Source organism: Chelonia mydas, chromosome 6, assembly GCF_015237465.2.
Source record: "Chelonia mydas isolate rCheMyd1 chromosome 6, rCheMyd1.pri.v2, whole genome shotgun sequence".
Taxonomy (NCBI): domain Eukaryota; kingdom Metazoa; phylum Chordata; order Testudines; family Cheloniidae; genus Chelonia; species Chelonia mydas.
In genome coordinates, this window is record NC_051246.2 from 12,679,180 (window position 1) to 12,701,544 (window position 22,365).

Consider the following 22,365-nt stretch of genomic DNA (forward strand, 5'->3'; position numbering starts at 1 on the left):
TCCGTGTGGGAGCTGAGAACAGGCATGCCTAGTACATGGCAGAAGCATACATGTTTCAGGCTGTATTCACCTCCATTGGGTATTCCCATTCAGGTGGGAGCATCTCATTGAGATGAATGGGCCACTTCACACCTCTCCAAGCCTCCTATGCTGCAGATGGGTGTGTAGAGCCCCTCCCCCATACACTAGGCACAGGGACTTTGCATCTCCACTCTCCTGCCCCTTCTTGACTTGAGCTTGCACAGGCACTCCTCACAGCCCTCGTCCCCACACAGTAGACAAAAGGTCAAGTGTAGGTGGTGTCTCGCTAGTTTGTGCTGGCTACCCTCGACCTAAGGTCAACCTTTACCTTAGTGAAGACAAGGCCTAAGAGATTCACCCACACTATTCTTGTGCAAATTTCATTCAGTCCTCCACATGGTTAGAAGGGGAACAGTCCTGTGATCTCTCACAGGGACTCCTAGGGGCATTGCCCAAAGGGGGCAGAGTGGGAGGCATTACCTTAACCCTCTGAAAACCAGGAAATGAAGAGTTAAGTTTAGCTCTCTCCACGTTCTGGAAGGGCACAAGACAGCACTGGGCACCCTCAGCACTGTTTCAACAAAGTTTTGGGGCAGTGAATTATGTAACGGAGATCAGAATCTGCTCTTATCCTGAGCTTCCTAGAATTCAGAGCCCCACCTCCAGTACACCTCAGGCTGAGCTTTCGACCTCTGCAGCCACACACTATATCCTTGCACAACTGCAACAGAAAGGGAGGCTGTCAGGACTTGTTCATGAGGTGGTGCCCACTAGGCCAGTGGCTCTCAACCTTTCCAGACTACTGTACCCCTTCAGGAGTCCGATTGGTCTTGCGTTCCCAAGGTATCACCTCAATTAAAAACGACTTGCTAACAAAATCAGACATAAAAATACAAAATGCTGACTTTCTCATTTTTATCCTATCAAATAAATCACAACCCGCCCCCCCAGGTTGAGAACACTGATGTAGTACATAGAGCAGTATAACCAAGCCATTGTCTGTATGAAATTTTAGTTTGTACTGACTTCGCTCGTGCTTTTATGTAGCCTGGTGTAAAACTAGGCAAATATCTAGATGAGCTAATGTACCTGATGAGATGAAGACCTCTATGTACTCCAGAGGTACGTTTATCCCAGGTTGAGAACCACTGCACTAGTGTATCCACAAGGTCAGAGGTTGAGGCCACAGGTGAAAATAAGGCAACAAATGTAAAAAAAATCAGCAGCTTAAAACAGAGTCCTCATTTGAATTCCCTTTTCCCCTAGTATCCCTAGTCATTAGTGTCCTCAACCTCGTCTTTCTCTCTCCTTGTACTCTTCCAGCTCTTTAACAGATATGTGCTGGGGTGAGAAAGCTCTTACCTTGGCATCATGACCCTCATTTTTCCCCTTGTTCTGTGTCTTCTCTGAATTAGGCACACTCCCTTTTGTACAAAACGTACGTACTGCTACTAACAGTGATGCTCCCAGTGATACCAGAACCTGATGTGAAAGAAAAAAAACATATTAAGGCGAACGGGAAAACCATATGAACAGACAGGAACTGGTGTGTCCTGGGCTGTAATCTCCATATCAAAGGGGAGAGTACAGCAGGAACACTTACGTACTATCATATTTGCAACCCCAGAACATGAAAAGCATAAGTGGCACCACCTCCAGTTTCCCACACAGATCAGCACCCAACTAAACACCTCACACCTGCCCAGGATAGAATATAACGAGAGAGTAGAAATCCACGACCATTCATCATCGTGTGTATTGAGGATGCCAGCAAGAGAGGTGATTGGGCCAGGTTTTCAAAAGAGCTTAACTCCCATTTAGTCACCAGTAGAAACCAGCTCTTCCCTTCTGTCAAAATGAGACTGATGGATGAGATGAGAGATTCATCATGAGATAAAGGCAATGACATCATGGGATGTGATGTCAAAGGCTACATGATGACACAAGAAATGATGATGCTATACTGGATAGGATGAGGTATTAAGGCAAAACATAATGTTTGGTACATTGGCATATATGGTACCGCATCATTTTTTGTTTTTGTTGTATCTGGTGACTGAAGCTACACTCTTAATGGTTCCCTTATCACTAAGGCTTTCAAACAATTAAAAAAATTAAATCACAATTAATTGTGAGATTAAAAAATAGTCACATTTATCACAGTTTTAATCATATTGCTAAACAATATTAGAAAACCAATTTAAATTTATTATAAATATTTTTGGATGTTTTTCTACATTTTCAAATATATTGATTTCAATTACAATGCAGAATGCAAAGTGTAGCATGCTCCCTTTTATTATTTTTTATTACAATTATTTGCACTGTAAAAAGATAAAAGACAGTTCATTCCACAAGTTGAAACATGAAGGGGCATATGCATGTTTAGCATATCTGTCATGTAAATACCTTGCAATGCTGGCTACAACAATGCCATGCGAATGCCTGTTCTCACTTTCAGGTGACATTGTAAACAAGAAGCGAGCAGCATTATCTCCCGTAAATGTAAACAAACTTGTTTGTCTGAGCGATTGGCTGAACAAGAAACAGGACTGAGTGGACTTGTAGGCGCTACTTTAAAGTTTTACATTGTTTTGTTTTTGAGTGCAGTAATGTAAAAAAATAATTCTACATTTGTAAGTTGCAATTTCACAATAATGAGATTGCACTACAGTATTTGGAAGAGGTGAATTGAAAAATACTATTTCTTTTGTTTATCTTTTTTACACAGCAAATATTTGTAATAAAAAATATAAAGTGAATAGTGTACACTCTATTCCAAGTTGTAATTGAAACCAATATATTTTAAAATGTAGAAAAATCCAAAAATATTTATAATACATTTAAATTGGTATTCTATTATTGTTTAACACTGCAACTAAAAGAGTGATTAATCACAATTAATTTTTTTTAATACAGTTAATTTGTTTGTATTTGTAATTTTTTTTGTTTGTAATTTTTTGTGTTTGTAATTTTTTTTAATACAGTTAATTTGTTTCATAGCAGGAAAGGAAGAACGCGGGTGGGAAGAGAAAAGCAGAGTCTCCCTGCAGCTGCCACTACTCAAATGCCAGTAATTCCAGGACAGTCAGCCTTGGACAAGCCACGCCCCTTGGCTGAGCCAATCACAGGCTATTCTTTATGACTGGTTCAGGAAAATGCAATTCTCTGACATGTCTAATGTCCCAAGAGATGTGGCTTCTGACCATTGATCTGGCTAAGAAATGCATCTCTTTAAACAAATACATGAAAAGACAAACACTGTACAGAACACAAGGTTTTGTAGAAATACACCAGCCTTTTCAAAACTAGTGCTAGCTTGCTTTTTAAAATTTGGCCTAAAGGAAAACTGATCTCAAAACTTATTACATGTAAACTGTAAATAAAGTTTCACATTTACACACTCTATACAAAACACACACAGGCTAACTCAAAAGAAAGACCAGTTATGTAAAACAACTGATAACACTTTTTACCAGAAAGAAGATGGTTATTTCTCCTCCATATATAATCTCTACTGATGACACTGTAACTGCTGAATCCCTTCTCCCACCCTGCTGTCCTGTGGGATATTCACGCCCCCTGCTGTCTCACACCACCCCCGCCGCCTCTCACATGCTCCCGTGCCCTCATGGATGTAGATTTTTTATTTTGTCATCTCACTCCCTTTCCGTGGGATTGTATTTTTTCTCATCAGCACATCTCCTCTGTCTGAGTTTCTCTTTCCCCGTTCATTCTCCATCAGCCTGTGCTGTTAGTAACAGTGGGTATTGGCAGAGAAGAAGTTATAACACTCATGTTTTATACAACATTTGAATATGTATCAAAACACCTGGTATGTTTGCTTGTGGAGGAAATATCAATTGAGATGAGATCTATATTAACAAAGCAGGGTTTAACGAGTAACAGGCCTCCGGGCTCTGTGCCATGGACCATCACATTGTTTCATGGCTGTTCAACAGGCTCTCTCACTTAGTGTTTATTCATTGTTGTGAACAAACCTCCCCCTGAGCAACAGAATTTACACGGACATAAGCACTGGACTTGGTATGCGGAGTGCTATGTCGGCAGGAGACCTTCTCTTCTCCTCCACACTCTTTCTTTCCCAACTTTTAAAAAATCTAAATGCTGTGAAACCAAGTAAAGTTTTAACTAGCAAACTTAAAGCACAGATCCCTTATACCAAGTATTCTGTCTACCACAAGCAAAGGACGCCAATAGCTCTTCTAAGGCAGCCTGGCTTCGCTCTCACTGGGAACAGTGGGAGCTGACGGCCATTTTGGATGAGGACAATTCTTTCTGAGATTCTATGCTCGTCTCACAGATTAGATATTCGGTTATAAAAATAATGGCAAAACCCCACAACATATTAATCCTAGAAATGCTATGAGATCAACTCAACACCCAGGGCAGGATGGTGGAGACACAGGGAACTGGGGGGGGGGGGGGCAATTAAGGAGAAAATTGCATCACTCAAAATTCAAATAATAGTTTTCCCTCGATTACACCCTAAGTTTCCAACCTTGCTTTGGATGTTACATTGTACCTTGTATATAATTAAAGAAAAAATACAAGATAACCGTATAATCTCGATTGATGACACTGTAAGCACTGAATTCCCCTCTCCCCCGGCTGTATCCCCACTCCCCCTGGGGATCTCCTCAATTCCTGATGGGCAATCACTCCCCCTGCTGTATCACAGCACCCCCAGCCCATCTCACAGGATCCCCTCTGTAATGCTCTGTACCTCGGGGGAACACCCTACACCCCCATGTTCATCTTTATAAATGATTGTGAGGTATCCAATGCAAAGTTTGTCATGTTGGGTGTCTTCGGAAGGCTCAGAATGCACTGAGCATGGTTGTTATAGTGATGTTATAGTAATTGTTACAGTAATGTTACAGTAAGGTTATAGCTTATAATTTCATGTATATAGTTATGAGGCTGAAAATGTATCCTCATGGCTTAAAGCAAGCCCATGCAAAAATTCTAGAACAGAGAGGCAGTTCACACCTAGTCAGGGCGTGGATGGGACAAACCCAGCCCAGCCTCACAGGAACAATGGACCCTGGCTTAGGCAGCAACAAAAGAATCTGTTAGACCCTCGGGGGAGTCACCCCCTTCCTTGGGCAGTTTGGGACTGGGATGAGGTAATGCTCACCTGACTTTGAGGGGAGGGGGCAAAGCCAAGAGGAAAGAAAGGACATGATAAAGGGAAGAGACATTTTGCCATGCTCTCTCTCTTCCACCAACATCTACAGACACCACCACCACCACGTGACTGAAACGCTGATCAAAGGAGAGAGCGACTGAAAAGTATCCAGCCAGCCTGTGGTGAGAAGCATCTAAGTTTGTAAAGGCACTGAAAGTGTTAAAATCAGCTTAGAATGCATTTTGCTTTTGTTTCATTTGACCAAATCTGACTTGTTATGCTTTGACTTATAATCACTTAAAGTCTATCTTTATAGCTAATAAATCTGTTTGTTTATTATACCTGAAGCAGTGTGTTTGGTTTGAAGCCTGTCAGAGACTCTGCTTGGGATAACAAGCCTGGTACATATAAATTTCTTTGTTAAATTGAGCAACTTATATAAGCTTGCAGTGTCCAGTGGGCATAACACATCCACAGGTTCCTTGGGTTGTTTCTGGGACTCGAGATACTGGCTAGTGTCAGGGAGCCTGCCCTGTCCCTGGTGTGTGCCAGGCCAGAGCCTGCTCCCCGCACCCCTCCTGTACCCCAATCCGCTGCCCTGAGCCCCCTGCCGCACCCTGCACCCCTCCTGCACCCCAACCCCCTGCCCTGAGCCCCCTGCCACACCCTGCACCCCAACCCCCTGCCGCACCCCTCACCCATCCTGCACCCCAACCCCCTGCCCTGAGCCCCCTGCCGCACCCCAACTCCCTGTCTTGAGCCCCTGGGGGCAGGGAGGGGGTGGAGTTGGGGTGGGGATTTCGGGGAAGGGGTTGGAAGAAACAGGGCAGAGGTGGGGCCTCTTGGAAGGGGTGGAGTGGGGACGGAGCCAGGGGTAGCGAGGGGGGGAGTGTCAGTGATGCAGCCCTCGGGCCAATGTACCTCATGTGGCCCTTGTGGTAATTTGAGTTTGAGACCCCTGATCTAGACCATCCCTGACAGGTGTCTGTCCAACCTGCTCTTAAAAATCTGCAATGATAGAGATTCCACAACCTCCCTAGGCAATTTATTCCAGTGCTTAACCACCCTGACAGTTAGAAAGTTTTCCTAATGTCCAACCTAAACCTCCCTTGCTGCAATTTAAGCCCATTGCTTCTTATCCTATCATCAGAGGTTAAGGACTTTTTTCTCCTCCTTGTAACAACCTTTTAGGTACTTGAAAACTGTTATCATGTTCCCTCTTAGTCTTTTCTTTTCCAGACTAAACAAACCCAATTCCTTCAATCTTCCCTTATAGGTCATGTTTTCTAGAGCTTTAATCATTTTTGTTGCTTTTCTCTGGACTTTCTCCAGTTTATCCACATCTTTCCTGGAATGTGGCACCCAGAACTGGTCACAATACTCCAGTTGAGGCCTAATCAGCGCAGAGCAGAGCGGAAGATTTCTCATCTCTTGCTTACAACACTCCTGATAATACATCCCAGAATGTATTAGTAATGTGATTCGTACGAGGGGTGTGAGCTCCCAACAGGTTCACTACAACCCAGGTCTTCCCCAGCTGGGAGTCATGAAAGCCAGTCCTGCCATGGTGATCAGTGGGCGAGGGGTCCCCAGGGGCTAGGTTAGGGAATGGTCAGTGGAACAGACCACTGGAATGGTTTCCCCCCTCCACCCCCCCGCCCCTGTACCAGCAGCCCCAGTACCACTCCAGGTAGGGAGAGAGAGCCAGTGAGCTCTGGGAACTGGCTTCAGCGTGCACAGATGTGTGCGTGCATGTGCTTTGCCCCCCAAATACAGCAGTCAAACTACTCCTATGAACCAAATCTCTGCTCAGACCAAGCTACATACTCTATTGCCTCACTTGGTTCAGCTCCCTACAAGGCAAAAGAAGGGACTTAGGACACAATTATAAACACAGTAACAAATGCAACAACACACTGACCTCCTGAGCACCCTCTGCCTCCATTTATTGTACCCCTTCTTCATGACCTCCACATCGATCCTCCTTCTGTTTCCTCCTCCTCCCTCCCGATACCCCCTTCCCTCCCACCAGCCCCCCCCCCCTTATTCCTCCTTTTGCAGTTTCTGCAGGGGGTGGCTAAGGGTTGAGGTGCTGCAGAGGGGCATTTGGGATGGGGGAGCAGCGCTAATGAGGGGAGAATTTCACAAGTTCCTGCTCCGATCAGTAACTGCCCAGGGTCACTGAGCAGAGCAGCAGAGGGGCCTGTCCCCACCCTTCCCCAGCAGCCAGAGCAGCCTCCCCTTGCAGCCAGGTCAGAGCCCGGCTCCCCTGCAGGATGGGGGCACCGTGTGCCCCTCCCTTGTGTACACATAGTCAGCTGGGCTGGGGGACGTGAACGTGACTCCAATCCTGAGCCCTCTGCACCTGCTGCTCCCATTGACTTGAGTGGTTGTTTTGCTGCTGCTGCTATTTCGGAAGGGAGTAAATTGTGTGTTGGGGGGAGAAAAACACCCCTCTGTGTATGTGACAAATGCAACAATACAACAGCCACCTGACTGCCCCCCGCCTCTATTCATTGCACCCCTTTTCCCCAGCTTTCTCAACAACCCTCTCTATTCCCTCAATGGTATTTGTACAAAACAGTTGTACGTATGTTAAATTGTTTGGGATTGCTTTTGCTGGAAAGGGGAGATATCAGGAGTATGTACTGTGCCTTTAAGAGCAGAGCACATGCTAGGAAGAACTGGTTGGGACTTGGAAGCAGCCTAGTGTGAGCTTCACCAGACACACAACTAGGAACACAGTTTCCGAGGGGTAACCGTGTTAGTCTGTTACAGCAAAAACAAGGAGGAATCCCGTGGTACCTTAGAGACTGACAAATTTATTTGGGCATAAGCTTTTGTGGGCTGGAACCCACTTCATCAGGAGTGGCTCTCCTTTGTCTTAGGTATCTCTGTCTTGGTTCTAATAAAGCCTTACTTGTTAGAGTCCAGACTGTGCCTCCTTCTTATCAATCCTCAAGGCAACACTAGACCTTGCATACAACTAACGGGCCTGTAGTTTCCCAGATCACTTCCCCCTCCCCCCCCAATCTTAAATTTTGGTACTATATTTGGAATTCTCTAGTCGTAGGGTATGACCCCAGAGTTTAAGGATTTTTAATGAATCTGTCCTATTATGCTTACCATTTAATGTGCCAGTTCCTTTAATAGTCTTGGATGGAGATTATCTGGGACCTGAATTTGGTCCCTATAACCTGTTTAAGTTGTACTTTCACTTCAGATGTAGTAATTTCTATTTCCATCTCCTTGTTCTTATTAGCCACCTTGCCACTTCCCCCAGGCTCCTCATTACCCTCATGGAAAACTGAGGCAAAGTATTTGTTCAGGTGTTGGGTCATAACTAGATTATCTTTAAACTCCATCCCATCCTCAGTGCTTAGTGGTCCCACTTCTTTCCTTATTTTCTTTTTATTTATATGGCTAAAGAACCTTTTATTATTGGTTTTAATTTCCCTTGCAAGGCCCAACTTTGCTTGGCTTTTGGAAGTTCAAACATTTTCCATACACTTTCTCATCTCCGAGAGGTTGCTTTTCTTGCTGATCCATCTCATCTTTCATGTCTTGTAGCCTCTCTGTTTTCTCTTAATAACCTGTTTGAGATGTGTGTTCATCCACTTTGGTCTGCAACACTTCCCTACACATTTTTTTCCCTTGTTTGGGATGGAGGCTTCAGATCCTTTACGGCAAAGTTGCAGAAACTAATTCGAAGCCTCCTCCACATTCAGATCCTTGAGTTCTTCAGGCCACTCCACATCCCTAACTCATTCCCTTAATTTTTTTAAGTTTTCCCTTTTGAAATCAAAGACCCTAGTTTGTTTATCCTTCCATTTAATTTAAACTGAATTAACACATAATCACTCAAACCAAGGTTATCCTCTGCAACCAGTTCTTTTATGAGGCTTTAGTTACTCTGTCTACACTATAGCACTTACAGCTCTGTCTACACTATAGCACTTACAGCGGCACAGCTGCATCGATGCAGTTGCACTGCTGTAGCACTTCTGGCGAAGAGCTCTCCCATTGGCTTTATAATTCCTGCCTCTGTGAGAGGCAGTAGCTATGTCAGGAAAAACACCACAGCGGCCCAATACTGTAGCATTTAATTTCAGAAAGGGGAAGTACACAAAAATGAGGAGGTTAGTTAAACAAATTAAAGGGTAGAGTGCCAAAGTGAGATCTCTGCAAGCTGCATGGAAACTTTTTAAAGACACCATAATAGAGGCTCAACTTAAATGTACACCCCAAATTAAAAAAAACATAGTAAGAGAACCCAAAAAGAGCCACCGTGGCTAAAGAGCAAAATAAAAGAAGCAGTGAGAGGCAAAAAGGCATCCTTTAAAAAGTGGAAGTTAAATCCTAGTGAGGAAAATAGAAAGGAGCATAAACACTGGCAAATGAAATGTAAAAATGCAACTAGGAAGGCCAAAAAAGAATGTGAGGAACAGTTAACCAAAAACTCAAAAAGTAATAGAATTTTTTTGTAAGTACATCAGAAGCAGGAAGCCGGCTAAACAACCAGTGGGGCCACTGGACGATAGAGGTGCTAAAGGAGCACTCAAGGACGATAAGGCCATTGCGGAGAAACTAAATGAATTCTTTGCATCGGTCTTTATGGCTGAGGATGTGAGGGAGATTCTCAAACCTGAGCCATTCTTTTTAGGTGACAGATCTGAGGAACTGTCCCAGACTGAGGTATCATTAGAGGAGGTTTTAGAACAAACTGATAAATTAAACAACAATAAGTCACCAGGACCAGATGGTATCACCCAAGAGTTCTGAAGGAACTCAAATGGGAAATTGCAGAACGACTAACTGTAGTCTGTAACAGGCTTCAGAGTAACAGCCGTGTTAGTCTGTATTCGCAAAAAGAAAAGGAGTACTTGTGGCACCTTAGAGACTAACCAATTTATTTGAGCATGAGCTTTCGTGAGCTACAGCTCACTTCATCGGATGCATCCGATGAAGTGAGCTGTAGCTCACGAAAACTCATGCTCAAATAAATTGGTTAGTCTCTAAGGTGCCACAAGTACTCCTTTTCTTTTTGTAGTCTGTAACCTATCCTTTAAATCAGCTTCTGTACCAGATGACTGGAGGATACCTAATTTGATGCCAATTTTTAAAAAGGGCTCCACAGGTGATCCCGGCAATTACAGGCCAGTAAACCTGACTTCGGGACCGGGCAAACTGGTTGAAACTATAATAAAGAACAATATTGTCAGACATATAGATGAACATAATTTGTTGAGGAAAAGTCAACATGGTTTTAGTAAAGGGAAATCATGCCTCACCAATCTACTAGAATTCTTTGAGGGGGTCAACAAGCATGTGGACAAGGGGGATCCACTGGATATAGTCTACTTAGATTTCCATAAAGCCTTTGACAAGGTCCCTCACCAAAGGCTCTTACACAAAGTAAGCTGCCACAGGATAAGAGGGAAGGTGCTCTCACGGATTGGTAACTGGATAAAAGATAGGAAACAAAGGGTAGGTATAAATGGTCAGTTTTCAGAATGGAGAGAGGTAAATAGTGGTGTCCCCCAGGGGTCTGTTCTGGGACCAGTCCTATTCCTCATATTCATAAATGATCTGGAAAAAGTGGTAAACAGTGAGATGGCAAAATTTGCAGATGATACAAAATTACTAAAGATAGTTAAGACCCAGGCAGACTGCAAAGAGCTACAAAAGGATCTCTCAAAACTGGGTGACTGGGCAACAAAATGGCAGATGAAATTTAATGTTGATAAATGCAAAGTAATGCACATTGGAAAGCATAATTCCAACTATACATATAAAATGATGGGGTCTAAATGAGCTGTTGCCACTCAAGAAAGAGATCTTGGAGTCACTGTAGATAGTTCTCTGAAAACATCCACTCAATGTGCAGCAGCAGTCAAAAAAGTGAACAGAATGCTGGAAATAATTAAGAAAGCGATAGATAATAGGACAGAAAATATCATGTTGCCTCTCTATATATCCATGGTACCCCCACATCTTGAATACTGTGTCCAGATGTGGTTGCCCCATCTCAAAAAAACATATATTGGAATTGGAAAAGGTTCCGAAAAGGGGAAGAAAAATTATTAGGGGTATGGAACGGCTTCCGTATGAGGAGAGATTAATAAGATTGGGACTTTTCAGCTTAGAAAAGAGACAGCTAAGGGGAGATATGATTGAGGTCTATAAAATCATGTCTGGTGTAGAGAAAGTATATAAGGAAGTGTGGTTTACTCCTTCTCATAACACAAGAACTAGGAGGTCACCAAATGAAATTAATAGGCAGCAGGTTTAAAACAAGTAAAAGGAAGTATTTCTTCACACAATGCACAGTCAACCTGTGGAACTCCTTGCCAGAGGATGTTGTGAAGGCCAAGACCATAAAAGGGTTCAAAAAAGATCTAGATAAATTCATGGAGGATAGGTCCTTCAATGGCTATTATCCAGGATGGGCAGGAATGGTGTCCCTAGCCTCTGTTTGCCAGAAGCTGGGAATGAGCGACAGGGGATGGATCACTTGATGATTACCTGTTCTGTTCATTCTCTCTGGGGTTCCTGGCACTGACCACTGTCGAAAGACAGGATACTGGTCTAGATGGACCTTTGGTCTGACCCAGTGAGGCCATTCTTATGTTCTTATATGTCGTCAGAGGGAGAAGCTGTCCTGCCATCATAGTGATGTCTACCCCGGCGCTTAGGTTGGTGTGTAACTTACGTCACTCAGGAGGGTGGATTATTCACACCCCTGAGTGATGTATGTTATATCAAAGTAATTTGTCACGTAGACATGATCTAAATCTAAAATGGCATCACCTCGTGTTGATTCAGTAACGATTTGGTGAAGAAATCTGTTCGCTATTACATCCAGGAATATCTGGGTCCTATCACTAATATTAGAACTTGTCCTTCAATTTATATCTGAGAAATTAAAGTCTCCATAATCACGCAATTCCCAGTAACACTTACTTCATTAAAAATATTAAAGAGGTCGCTATCCATATCCAGATCGGATCCTGAAAGTCTGTAGGAGATCCCAAACACTAGTGCAGTCAAGCTTTGGTTACCTTTCTACCCCAAAGTGAAAGTTTTGACCCAAACAGATTCCGTTTTATCCATTTAATGACTTCCAAGTTCTTTACAGTTTACCTCTTCATTACTAAACAATACTAGTTCATCTCCTTTACTTTTATTTCTGTCTTTCCTGAACAGCACATACCCTTTAATACTGTTGTGACACTATACCTCGGGGGAGGGAGCCTTTTAACCCCCATATTCATCATTTGTATATAATTGTGATATTGTACGTAAAGAACGCCATGTAAGGTATCATGGGAAGGGTTATGATCTGCTGAAATCCATTGTTATATCTAAATATATATATCATAAGTATATATGAAGTTGAGATGATATTGTATTGTCGTCACTAAAATATGCTGTGAGTTTGGGAACTGCCCAGATATTAGCTCCCCAGAGACAACAACAACAAGGGAGGTAACAAATGCCTAGGTGGGTGTCAAGCAACCATCAACTGCCATTGTCCAGCAAAGGAGTTACAATTCAATGACTCACTGGCACATGGCCACGCCAGGGGATTTGCTCGATCTTGTCTGGTGACTCAGCAATGCCCACCAGATGTGCCTGGACTTGTGTTCTCCAAGCACATGGACTGAGGATATAAAATAGGGGACAGAGGCTGCATGGTTTGTCCTTTTCTCCTTCCCCACCCATGCTGAAGGCAAGGAGAATTCTGGAGCTGAGGAGACTGGTCCCCAGCCTAACAGGGAGAGCCTGCGTATGAAAGACTGTAACCAACCTGCAGTATCCAGTGGAGTGAGAAAAACTCCTTAGTCCAGATATTGTCTAGTCTAACGAGGTTCAGAATTTAGACTGACTGCTTATCTTTTGTTTTCCTTTGGTAACTACTCTTACTTTTGCCTATCACTTAAAGTTCTTCTTTTGTAATCAATACACTTATTCTAATGTTTATCCTTACCAGTGAGTTTGACCAAAGTGCTTGGTAAATCTGCTCAGGTTACAAAGGCTGGTGTATGTTCATTTTCCATTGATGAAGTGGTGAACCAATTAATAGACTTGCATTGTTCAAGAAATGGTCTTTTCTTGAGGTACAAGGCTGGGAGCTGGAGGGATTTGGCTGGTGCCTTGCTCGGTGTGATTTGTGAGAGGCTCTGGCAGCAGTCATGCAATGTAGCAGGGTGTGGGGCTCCATATGGGGTTGTACTGAGTGGTAACAGTACCTGGAGGGGTATGTTGCTTGTCACAAGTAAGGCATTGTGAGAGACAACCCACAGTCCCAGATTGCCTTCCGGGGATCTCATTACACTCAGGTTTCACCATGTCCCAATTCTCTGAGCTCCTTCTTTGCTCTCGCTCTCTGGGTAGGTCCACACCACCAGTGAAAGCTGTGATTGCAGTATAGGCAGGCATACCCATGCTTGCTTTACTCTACATGCATATGTACTCTACATGCCACCAAAGGAATCCTGTAGACACCCTAGCACAGATATAAGTAGATTGTGAGGTACATCTTAGGCCAGTAAAGACATGCCTGAAGGGAGTGGGTACGTACCTGTGTATATACCCTACACTCTGTCTACTCGTCCACGTCATGCTTCCTGTCTACCCTGCTGTTTTTAGCAGTGTAATGTCCCACTGCCTCCCTGCTGCTGCATCTTCCCCATACACTAGGCACAAGGACTCTGCATCTCCACTCTCCTGCCCCTTCTCACTTATTAAAGTGAATGGGAAAACCGTATGAACAGACAGAAACTGGTGTGTCCTGGACTGTAATCTCCATATCAAAGGGGAGACTACAGCAGGAACACTTACGTACTGTCCTCTTTGCAGCCCCAGAACATGAAAAGCATAAGTGGTAGCACTGTAAGCTTCCTACACACAAATCACCACTCACACCTGCCAGGAGAGAGAATAACGAGGGAGTAGAAATCCACGACCATTCAGCATAGTCCTGTCTACTGAGAATGCCAGCAAGAGAGTTGATTGGGGCCAGGTTTTCAAAAGAGCTTAACTCCCATTTAGTTGCCAGTAGTAACCAGCCCATCCCTTCTGTCAAAATGAGACTGATGGATGAGATGCGAGATTCATCATGAGATAAGAGCAATGACATCACTCAAATGCTCTGATGACACAGTAAATGATGACACCGTACCATGAGGTATTAAGGCAGAACATTTGGTACGTTGGTATATCTGGCACGGCATAATTTTTTGTGACTTCGTATCTGGTGACTGAAGTTCACTCTTAATAGTTCCCTTATCCCCCAACGTGTATTAAGATTTAAAGCCCCATCCTGTTTCCAGTGAACAGGTGGTCCCCTTGTCAACAGTCTCAGCAGAAAAGGACAAAGTTTAAATGCTCCTGGACACTTAACTACACTCAAGTTGAAGGAGGGTTCTTAGTTCACAGTTAAGGCACAATTTCGGAGGCATGGTAAAGTAATGCCTGCACAGCCAACGACCAGCCTGTACCTGTAATAAAGCTAAATCTAATTTCCGTAACTACATTGCTCCTAGTTACCACCACCACAAATACTTCCTGCTCACATTAAAACAAACACAGTGTTCACTCCCCCAGCAGCCTCCTCTATCTCCCATTATTTTTAGGAGCACTTGGGAAAAAACAAATTAGAAGCTTCATTAATTAATTACCTTCTTGGTGGTAACATCCCATTTCTCCCTGGTAGGTATTCCCTCCCACACCTGTATACCCCTCCCCTTCCTCCCACCTCTGGCCGCCTCCCCCTGTTCTGCTGCCCACCATCCCCTCCACCACTCTGGCCATCTCCTCGACCCTGTTGGCCAACCCCACTCTCCCCTGCATTGGGCAGTCACTCCTATTTTAAAAATCATTTCCCTCTGTGATTTCTTTGTAACCTAAAAGAAACCTGAAGGAAAAACTTAAATGTTGTAACACAAAAAACATATGGATAATCCAGGCTTTAGAGATGTCTGTACAAAGAAAAGAATAGCCAGCTAGGAAAATGTATCAATTATCTGGATAATGATCCAGGCCTTTATGTTAAGGATAAGAAATCGGTCCTGGCCCAGACAGAAATTGATTTAAATCTCAGTCAAATTTCAAAACGAGAAACTGCAAGAATTAGAATAAAGGGAAAACGTCCAGATAGGAAACTATACATGCTACCGGTAAAACTGAGCAAGTTTAGGGATGTGGAGATGAAAGTAAGGCCTGGTCTATGCTTAAAAATTAGCTAGACTTAGCTACATTGTTCAGGGCAGTGAAAAATTTCTGAGAGCTGTAGACGCAGCGAGGTCAATGGAACAATCCTTCTGTTGACTTAGTTACCGCCTCTTGGAGAGATGAGCTAACTACATCAACAGAAAAAAACCCTTCCGTCAATATAGAATCATAGAATATCGGGGTTGGAAGAGACCTCAGGACATCATCTAGTCCAACCCCCTGCTCCAAGCAGGACCAACACCAACTAAATCATCCCAGCCAAGGCTTTGTGAAGCCAGGCCTTAAAAACCTCTAAGGATGGAGATTCCACCACCTCCCTAGGTAACCCATTCCAGTGTTTCACCACCCTCCTAGTGGACTAGTGTTTCCTAATATCCAACCTAGACCTCCCGCACTGCAACTTGAGACCATTGCTCCTTGTTCTTTCATCTGCCACCACTGAGAACAGCCGAGCTCCATCCTCTTTGGAACCCCCCTTTAGGTAATTGAAGGCTGCTATCAAATCCCCCCTCACTCTTCTCTTCTGCATGCCCTAGCCCCCTGATCATTTTCATTGCCCTCCGCTGGACTCTCTCCAATTTGTCCACATCCCTTCTGTAGGTGGGGAACTGGATGCAATACTCCAGGTGTAGCCTCATCAGTGCCAAATAGAGGAAAATAATGACTTCCCTCGATCTGCTGGCAATGCTCCTACTAATACAGCCCAATATGTCGTTGGCCTTCTTGGCAACAAGGGCACACTGCTGACTCATATCCAGCTTCTCATCCACTGTAATCCCCAGGTCCTTTTCTGCAAAACTGCTGCTTAGCCTGTCGGTCCCCAGCCTGTAGCGGTGTGTGGGATTCTCCCATCCTAAGTGCAGGACTCTGCACTTGTCCTTGTTGAACCTCATCAGATTTCTTTTGGCCCAATCCTCCAATTTGTCTAGGTCACTCTGGACCCTATCCCTACCCTCCAGCATATCTACCTCTCCCCCCAGCTTAGTGTCATCTGAGAACTTGCTGAGGGTGCAATTAATCCCATCATCCAGATCATTAATAAAGATGTTGAACAAAACCAGCCCCAGGACCAACCCCTGGGTCACTCCGCTTGATACTGGCTGCCAACTAGACATGGAGCCGTTGATCACTACTTGTTGAGCCCGATGAACTAGCCAACTTTCTATCCACCTTATAGTCCATTCATCCAGCCCATACTTCTTTAACTTGCTGGCAAGAATGCTGTGGGAGACCGTACAAAAAGCTTTGCTAAAGTCAAGATATATCACATCCACTGCTTTCCCCATATCCACAGAGCCAGTGAGCTCATCCTAGAAGACAATCAGGTTGGTCAGGCATGACTTGCCCTTGGTAAATCCATGTTGACTGTTCCTGATCACTTTCCTCTCCTCCAAGTGCTTCAAAATGGATTCCTTGAAGACCTGCTCTATGATTTTGCTGGGGACTGAAGTGAGGCTGACCAGTCTGTAGTTCCCTGGGTTCTCTTTCTTCCCTTTTTTAAAGATGGGCACTATATTTGCCTTTTTCCAATCGTCCGGGACCTTCCCCGATCGCCATGAATTTTCGAAGATAATGAAAGATAAAAATAATATAGGAAATGTCTACACTACAGCAGCACAGCCACAACACTGTAGCTGAACCGTGCAGTGTAGACATGGCCTAAGTAGGGTATATGTTCTTTAAGTCAAAATTCAAGAAAGGGAGTGAGCTTCCTGAGAAAAGTTTTGAGAGCAGCAAATGTAATCTTTGAAACATAATTAACAGTTCCCATACCTTATAGACAATTAGACTAAGGGTTTGTCTACACACAGAGGTTGCACTGGTTTAACTAGTTATGATGTTAAACTGATTTAGTTAAACTGGTGCAACTTTGTGTTTAGACCAGAACTAGCAATATAGAAGAGGGAGCACAGGAAATGTATTCCCTACATCAAATAATAGAACAGGACAACCGGCTACTGGCAGACAAAGTATTATAACTAATGCAGGGGACCCGCAAGGTCAGCTAGAAGAACTTACTGCATTGGGAAATTTAGAGAAGCAAAAATACATCTGGAAAACCCAATTTCCCAGCTCTGCTCTGAATGGGAGAAAGAAATGAAAACTGACAGGACCAGCAGGATTGAATGACAAAAGAACCAACAGGACTAATGTAGTGCACTAAGATGGAGGAACACCCCTCAGGGTCTGTAAGCCCTCTCTCTCTCCAGAATCATGGCACTTTCTCCTGCCACTTGCCACAGGACCTCTTCTTTTCATGTCTCCAGCCAGCAGGGGCTCGCCCCCACTCTGCCCCTCCTTTCTGTAAGCCCCAGGTCACAGCACCTGCTTTTGAAGCAGGGCTTCCACCTCCACTAATGGGAAACAGTCACGTGTCCCTGTCACTAGTGGACACAAGTTCCTACTTCTAAACAATACAGTCCTGCACCCCCTCAGGGTGAGCAGGCCCCTGTCTCTCCTCAATGGCCACCTGCCCCTCAAGCAAAGAGCCCACGGACACTCACTTTGGTTGCTAATTCACAGTCATCTGGGCAGACTCTCAGTCAATAAATAGATCTGTCTCTGTCCCTTATCAGCAGGTCCCAGCTCCTATTGCTAATCCCTCAGCCTGTGTTTCCAGTCAAAGGACCCCCTATGTCTCTCCTGGTCCTGCAGGCAGCACCCCCAGGAAGGTCTGAGGGGATGGGGTTTGTAGAAGGGGGCACCATCACCTCCTGAGCACCCCGTTGTGGCTGAGTGTGGCTTTGCTGCAACCTGCCTTAGTTTTCCCCAACGAGGTAACAATGAGGTCACTTAATCAGCCCAGACAAGGAGAAGCCCATAGAACGCTGCTACTTTGCAGCATCTCTCTCTTTAATAAAGCATTCAGAAAGAAGCACTTGTGTATAGTTTAAAGACACAAGTTACCTCAGAGCCCAGTTAAAACTTTAAAGGCCAAAACAAAAGTCTCTATGCTCCAACAGCAGCTCCTTCTGCTGTAAGACCTCCAGCTACTTCACTGCATGGAGGGCTCTGCAGTCTTTCTCAAGCTTACTCAGGGTTTCTCCCAAGTCCCATAGCCTGGAAAGCTTTTGCCTAATTCAGGCTCCCTGGAAGCTTCCCCTCAACTGAGCTCTCCTAAGACATTGTTTATTAGGCCCAGGTGCTCCTTACTTAATTAACTGCCTTTCAGCTACTTAGGTAGTTGACTGTTCCCAGGTGGAGCTGGGTTAATGCATGCCCTTCAGCAGACGCAGTCACAGCTAGGCTGTGTATCTCATTTAACACATCAGCCCTATGACAGGGTTCCCTGAACACTATCTGCTGAATGACATGGACAACCACAACCATCAACTCAGCCTGACCCAATGATAGAAGGGGAAGGAATTTTTTATGCCCCTCAGTAAGGGAGAAACAAACACCATAGAGAGGGGAAAGAGAAACTCAGTGGTATTCTGGGTAAAAAATAAGGTATATGTGGAAAGGTCTCTTCGAAGGGAACTCAATCGTCACTACCCGCATCCCCATTACGAGAGGGGAAGGAGATCTCATAAATACTGGGGACACAGTCAAGATAAAAACTGAAAAAGGAATTTTCCAATAGAGAAAGAGCACAAGAGGTGGCTGATGTACCAAAACCTCTCACTGAGGGGAACTAAGCAGAACAATGAAACAATATTTTGCTAACCAGACTTCTTGGGTCAGCAGGGCCAGATTAAGAGACTACCCCAGGGCAGCCCCCTCTTCTCTAGATCTAAGCGAGTGTGAACCTTCTCTTCCCATGTCAGTGCCCAGCAGCTCTCTCCCTGGCCCTCAGGTGACTGGCAATTCACAGCTGCCCAAACTGTGAGTAAACTGTCCTCGGCTTGTGAGTAAATGAGACATCTCCAGGCACAGACAAGGACTCACTGGGAAAGCGAAATCCAATCCTATGCCAAGACAAAACTGGAAAATGAGCATCCAGGAGGGACATCAGGAGACATAGAATGGAACTGCCTGTGCTGGGTACCCAGCTAACCCACACCTCCAGAAGAGGAAGGAGAGGCGGTCTGAGGAGGATCCTAGTATTCCCACTGCCAGATCCCCCTGTCTGATGTGAAGAAAGGTTCCATCTACACTAACCTGGGGGAGTTCACCCAAACAGGCCTCCCTTCCCACCAGCAAGAAACCAGATCCAGATTACCAGCCCAGAGAACAGCCTAGCAGAAGGGAAACAGACAGCCAGGAATGGGACATGCTTACTTCAGTACTAGATAGGAAAGGATCTGAGAAGCCCTTTGACGACCAGTCTTGCCCTCAGAAAGTGGTGGTGTGTGGGTGGGGCATCACAGAATAACTACAACATCTTTCTCCCACACACACACTTCCAACAACATTCTCGCAACCTCTCTCTCATACATAGGCCCATCGCCCATCACACCCCTCAAAACACAACCACTCCCACCCTGCCACTCATCCTCAGGCCCCCTCCCCCTGGATCAAGAACAAATATGGTCCATTATCTGCCACACTAGCCTCCCCCTCACATCCCTCATACACACACATGATCCCCTCCCCCTCAGAAACACCCTCTCCTCTCCTTTCATCTCCTTTCACACACATGCTCCCCTCCCACTTGTACCTGTCTTCTACCCTCCTCCCCTCCCCACTTCCCTCTGCTGGTCATTGCCTCCCCGCTACCACATCCCCCCTCCCTCTGCCGGGCATTCCCTGCCCCGGCTGTATCCCTCCTCCCCCTGCTGTAGCCCCACTCGCTCCCCCTGCTCAGCACTCGCCAATAATGCAGCTCCTGTTTTCCTCATCTGTTCCAGTCCAGCCTAACAGAAATGTGAAGGAAGAAGTTAACTAGGGTAAGACATGGATATATGGAAAATCCAGGCATTAGCCATGTCTGTACTAAGACAGGAATAGCAGTGTAGGAAAAAATACGGATCATCTGGATAAGGCCTCCTCCTCCTCTCCCCTCCCTCACACACATGTCGTCCCCCCTCTTCCCTCCCCCTCAGGCCTTGCTGCTTCAATCTATTCTGCAGGCCCTGGCTGGGCATTTCCAGACCTTACTGTGTTTTGGTTGTGCTAAGTGCAACCCGGACTGTGAATGGGCTGGGGTTAGCCATGGTTACACTCAAACCACTCGAGGGGCACAGCTGCAGTGGTGCGGCTACAGGACGGTAGCACCTCAGTGCAGCCACTCACGAGAGGCGTTCTCCCCCTGGAGTTAATCCACCTACCTAACCTAGCAGTGTCTACCCCAGGGGTTAGGTCGGTTTTACTATGTCACGCAGGCGTGTGGATTTTTCATGCCCCTGAGCCGTGACTCACCCTCCAGCAGTGACTCAGCCCCCGGGCACGCTGCAGCCGCCTATCCCCGAGCAGGGCCCAGGTCAGATGACCCCCAGACACAGGTATTTCACTGACCCCGCCTGAGCTACCAGTTAGTCTGTGCAACAGCATCACCCGGTGACAAACCCTCCTGCTGCCTGGCAATGTTACTGACTCCCTAGGCTTCCAGCCTGCCCTTCATCCAGTTCCTGTTCCTGCCCCAGCCTTGCCCGAGCCTTGTCCCAGCCCACTCCAGCCTTGTCCATGCCCTACTCTGGCCTTGCTGCAGCCCTGTTACTGTCCCAGTCCAGCCCTGCATCCGCCTCCTGCCCCCAGAACCCCGGAATGACTCTAGCCTGGCTTCGACCTTTGGCCTGCATCTGGACTCTGAGTAAAATACTGATTTGGCTTTTCTATGGGCTTTTACCTCAGTTCTGATCTACAGCCTGTCCCTGAACCACAGTTTCAGCACTGCCCTTGGCCAGATCCCAATCTTACATCCGGCTTCCATCACTGCTCCAACCACCAGGTCTGACTGCCTGGAGCCAGAGCTGGATACGTTGTTAAATCCAAGGTCCTCAGGTACTTTTCCCTGCCTCAAGTGTCCAGCATGTCATCAATTCTGGGCATAAGGTATGTATCAGGAGCCATGAGGGCACTATGTTTTCTATAATCAACACAAAATCTCATGATTCCATCCTTTTTGGGATCCATAACAGCTGGAGAAGTCTAGGGACTGACTGACTCTAGAATTATTCCCATGTCCAGCACGCTTGTCATCTCCTTATGAACTTAACTTCTGTATTTTACCAGTTGCCTGGTCTCATAAATAAAGGGAAGGGTAAACACCTTTGAAATCCCTCCTGGCCAGAGGAAAAACCCTTTCACCTGTATAGGGTTAAGAAGCTAGGATAACCTCGCTGGCACCTGACCAAAATGACCAATGAGGAGACAAGATACTTTCAAAGCTGGGGTGGGGGGGAGAAACAAAGGCTTGCTGTCTGCCTGATGCTTTTGCCAGGGACGGAACAGGAATGGAGTCTTAGAACTTAGTAGGTAATCTAGCTAGATATGTGTTAGATTCTGTTTTCTTTAAATGGCTGAGAAAATAAGCTGTGCTGAATGGAATGTAGATTCCTGTTTTTGTGTCTTTTTGTAACTTAAGGTTTTGCCTAGAGAGATTCTCAATGTTTTGAATCTGATTACCCTGTAAGGTATTTACCATCCTGATTTTACAGAGGTGATTCTTTTTACTTTTTCTTCTATTAAAATTCTTCTTTTAAGATCCTGATTGCTTTTTCATTGTTCTTAAGATCCAAGGGTTTGGGTCTGTGTTCACCTATGCAAATTGGTGAGGATTTTTATCAAACCTTCCCCAGGAAAGGGGGTATAGGGTTTGGGAGGATTTTGGGGGGAAAGACGTTTCCAAGCGGGCTCTTTCCCGGTTATATATCTGTTAGATGTTTGGTGGTGGCAGCGATAAAGTACAAAGGCAAAAGGTAAAATAGTTTGTACTTTGGGGAAGTTATAACCTAAGATGGTAAAAATAAGCTTAGGGGGTTTTCATGGAGGTCCCCACATCTGTACCCTAGAGTTCAGAGTGGGGAAGGAACCTTGACACCTGGTATGGTGGGCTGGGCGCAGGTTGTGATCCC

At 45.2% G+C, this 22,365-nt stretch overlaps 1 protein-coding gene across 2 annotated transcripts in view; it reads right to left on the bottom strand.

The window, feature by feature from the left end:
- LOC119566370 overlaps nucleotides 1-22,365 on the bottom strand; it is a 220,309-nt gene that overhangs the window by 34,297 nt on the left and 163,647 nt on the right. For both annotated transcript variants that reach the window (XM_043549441.1, XM_037899144.2), the window contains one exon: nucleotides 1,384-1,503. In XM_043549441.1, coding sequence (XP_043405376.1) covers nucleotides 1,384-1,503 — 120 coding nt within the window. The remainder of the gene's footprint in view (nucleotides 1-1,383; nucleotides 1,504-22,365) is intronic.